This window comes from Octodon degus, unplaced genomic scaffold, assembly GCF_000260255.1.
Source record: "Octodon degus isolate 3935 unplaced genomic scaffold, OctDeg1.0 scaffold00016, whole genome shotgun sequence".
NCBI classification, from domain to species: Eukaryota; Metazoa; Chordata; class Mammalia; order Rodentia; family Octodontidae; genus Octodon; species Octodon degus.
Window position 1 is genome coordinate 6,896,523 of NW_004524592.1, and position 4,035 is coordinate 6,900,557.

Below are 4,035 nucleotides of genomic sequence, written 5' to 3' on the forward strand. Positions count from 1 at the left end.
AATTTTTGTTTTTATTGGTACTAGTCTGCAGTACATAATGATTACATCCATCACAGGGTGCTCTTGCATGCACATAACACATCTTAATCCTTTTCATATCCTCTTCTCCTCTTCTTCCTCCCTGGATATTTTTAAAGAAAAGTTTCCAGTTGATTTCAGTGTGCAGCCAGGATGAAAGATCACCAATGCCTAGAATGATGCCTTCTGCACTTTCAGTGCTAGGATTACATGGAATAGGATACTACAGGGCCAATTTAAAAATGACAATTTTGGGGTGGCATCAACAGTTTTAAAAAAAATTCTACTATGTCTTTTTTATTTTTAAAACTTCAGGTCATCAAACAAATTATGCACTTAATGAAGTCTGTGAAATGTAAAAAGATAATGGCATTATCTGGAAAATGTTTCAAAAGACGTAAGCCACGAAGAAGAAAGCACGCATGCAGAGGGACGCACCTTCAGCGCTGACCGCAGAGCGCACAGACCAAACCGAGCCCCGGCGGAAGGAGTAGTTCCGGTGAGAAGTGCTGGAGGTGCAGGATGGACTCACAGACAGCCGGCGGGACGCCAGATTGGTGACTTCTTCTACTGGCAAACAAAATGAAGAATGTGACCTCTGTTTGTTTGTTTCTAAACATAAATTTATTATCATCCCAAGTGTACACTCTACTCAGAATATAAGGCTTATATGACTTAGGGTGTAGTCAGGAAGGGGAAAAATCAAACATCAGTTGCAGAAATAGAAAAATCCCTCCCAAAGTTTTCTGTAAAAATAACACAGAGAATCACTGAGCTTGGAATGGATCATAAATTCTTCTGTTACCAACAACCTGGCTGAGTTTTGAAAGCTAAACGCAGTTCACTGGCGAACCCCGTTTTCAATGATGCGAGATCGGTCCCATTTACTGTAATAGGCACTCTGGATTCCGCTGTTTCCCGAAGCACAGCCACTGCCGGGTCCACCATCAACCAGAATTACTCGGTATGGCTGAGGTCCCCTAGAAACAGCCAGCTCTAACTTTAGTAAGCAGCTCGTCTCTTTCAATGACTAATGCCAGGAAATGAGAGGGAGAGGGAGGAGACACACCACCTCAGGCCACCCCATCAGAACATGGGGTCTACTTCAAAAGCAACTCCTTTCCCTGCGACGCAGCCCCCGGGAGACCCCCGTGTAGAGGGCACCTTCTTCTTCCGGCTCCGAGTTGGGCGTGCAGGTGGGCTCGTAGCAAGCCTCCTGGGTGATGGGGATGGCAGTGATGAGGCTGGCTTCCCGGCCAAGACGCTTCTTTTCTTCCTCCTGCTGCAAGTTCTTCAAGATGTGTTCTGCCCTCTGATGGGAGCGGGACACAGCCCGGGCTGAGAAGGATTTCTGGGGAGACATGAAGCCGACTATATTTAGTAGTGACTCCCCCTGGGAGTGAGAGGCAGAAAGTGACCTACACAAGCATGGCTGTTTATCTTCAGGAAATGCTAGGGCATCTGGGATCTCGGTTTGTGGAGATTTACTTATCTGTTTTCCTACCATATTTCTAGGTTATGTATATCAGAACTCCCTCAGTCAGAATTTCTTGGGAATATTGTTTCACCTTTAGGATTGGGGGAGGGGAGTATCAATCATTCATACTTTAAATATGAAGGCCAAAATGAAGGCAGGAGACAGGAAAAGGAATGTTGTGGGACTGTCCTGCTTCAATGTTGTATATGGTTAGATTTTTGGATTTACGTGTAAACATAAGAAGTATATAATTCTTTATGCCTATTTTAAAAATATATTCTAATTTTTAATTGTTTTTTCATCATATTCTATAAGGACTTAAAGTTCAACATATCAATACTTGATAAAAAATACCAGTTCCATGTTATGCCTAAGATGTTTGATATTCACACAGATAGTGAGGTTAAGCTTAACAGCCTAGGTTGTATGGTAATAACAATAAACTTCTCTTCTGGAGGATTAACAACCTAAGTTTGCAGACCAAAATTAGAGAAAAAGGAAAGCTGCAAGGAAAGCCAACATTTTGGCCCTAGCCTTCCAAAGTCAATTAAGACTCAGGACATATGAGAACTTGTAATGTAACGTCATGTAACTCAGTAGTGTCCCAAATTTTCTGATCAAGGAGATTATGGGGCCAAAGAGGAAAGTGATCGATGATGTAGAGTGTGCCTAAGGAGAGTCACCTGGAGAGAAAACATTCTCTCAGGCTTTCACAGAGAGCACATTGACCAAGCAATGGCCATGACTCATCCACATGGCTGATGCTGACAAAGGTTCTACAATCTGAGGTACAGGATCTCAGGATAAATCCTGAGGGGATTTCATTGACCTTATCAGACCCAAAAGCTACAACTCTTGTTGCATAGGTCTTGCTTTACCTTGGTCTTGAGCATCCCGCAGAAAAGTATAAAAACGAAATGTTAGAAGTAAAACCATGCTGTTATGTTGAGCTATAGGGGACTCAGGTCAACAATTTCTGACATTGCCAGTGAAGTGGAAGACCCAATACTATTATGGACTACTGGACTCTTTTAGAATATTTCGCTGAGTTTACACACCTATAATATTCAAATAACAGAACTTAACAAAAAAAGGGTTTACAGATGAATGTCCATTTTGTATCTGTGTATTCAAAGTGGTTAGGATAGATATATAGTTACATTTTCTTAATGAATAGAGTGATTTGTTCTAATGGTGTTTGTAAATAGGATATCATGTCTGCATCTTGTACAACAATTAACCACTAAGAAGAATGTATGCAATGTGTTAATTATTGAAACTGTCCTACCAATTTAGTTTGAAACTGTCTCATTGCTGTTTATCAATAAAATTATGGGGAAAAATAAAAAATAAAATAAAATAAAATAAATAAGAAGGCCAAATAAAATTTGGTATAAAATTTTTTGAACTGGTTTTAAATGGAAGGACATTTATTACATACTAAGGTTGAATATAAAATTTGATTCTATGTTTACTACAGCCCAGGCACAGGGAGGATTAAGGCAGACCGAACAGCTGACAGACAAAGAAGCATGAAGGAGAAAAATTCACTATGAAAAATGGTTATCCTACTATGGCTTCCTTATCTAAGATGCCTATGCTGAGGCGAATTCTGAGAGGTTTGGGACCAGAATCCTCGCTCTTAGCGTGGGGAATCATCACTGGAGCTCTTCACTACCAATCTGAAGCAGTCTCCATACAGCAGTTCTGCTTCTCACTGGTGCCCTCCAATCACAACATTGTTGAGATGAGAGGTGTTCATCACTCTGCTAAAGGGCTGCACTCATAGAAGGCTGCCAGGTAGGCTACTGAGGCAAAAGCCTGCTACAATAAACAGCACACCAGCAAGTAAAAGCATTTGCTAGGCCACTTAGTGACACATTCTCAAAACTAGGTTTCAAAAACTGGCTGATGATGTGGTGTAAAGAAAGAACAGTAGAATGAAGAAGAAAACACATTCTGAATACAAAATTATGGAGCTTGGCTTAAAATCTGTTGTGAAGTTGGGATACAGTTTATTGACTGAAACAGGAACCCATCACATATACTGGAGAAGCACCAAAGATCTTTAAGCTCATAGCTCCGAAGTTGGAATTATTGCATATAAAGGTGTAGAAGCAGGTGTGCCTTTCTCTTCAGTATGGGATTATCAGATATGAAGACACTGTGTGTGGAAGAATTAAAACAAAATAAGCAGTAGAGTTCAGACAATTCTTCAGTGCAGAAAAATGGATCAACCTGGAAAACACAATGTTGAGTGAAATAAATCAGACACCTAAATTTATGTACTATATAGTGTCTCTCATTTGAGTAAAGCAAATAACACAACACAGGATGGAGAGAAGGGGACAAGGGGGCAAGTGTCTTGCACAGGGAAGGGGTGAAGAGAATGTGGCTGAGAGGAGAGTGGGAGGGGAAGGAAAGAAAAGATGTGCATGTACCAGAAAGAAGGCAATGTGCAGAACCATAGGATCATGAAGAATGAAGTGGAGAAAAAGGGCTGAGAAGCTGGGGACGGGAGGAGAGGGAAGGGGAGGAGG

The 4,035-nt window shown here is 41.1% G+C and overlaps 1 protein-coding gene across 1 annotated transcript in view; it reads right to left on the reverse strand.

Moving 5' to 3' along the window:
• The window catches only part of Unc80 (unc-80 homolog, NALCN channel complex subunit), a 270,597-nt gene that overhangs the window by 98,365 nt on the left and 168,197 nt on the right, over positions 1 to 4,035 (reverse strand). The window contains exons 34-35 of the mRNA XM_004626714.2: positions 1,183 to 1,369; positions 457 to 585 (exon numbers count right to left, since the gene is read on the reverse strand). Coding sequence (XP_004626771.1) covers positions 457 to 585; positions 1,183 to 1,369 — 316 coding nt within the window. The remainder of the gene's footprint in view (positions 1 to 456; positions 586 to 1,182; positions 1,370 to 4,035) is intronic.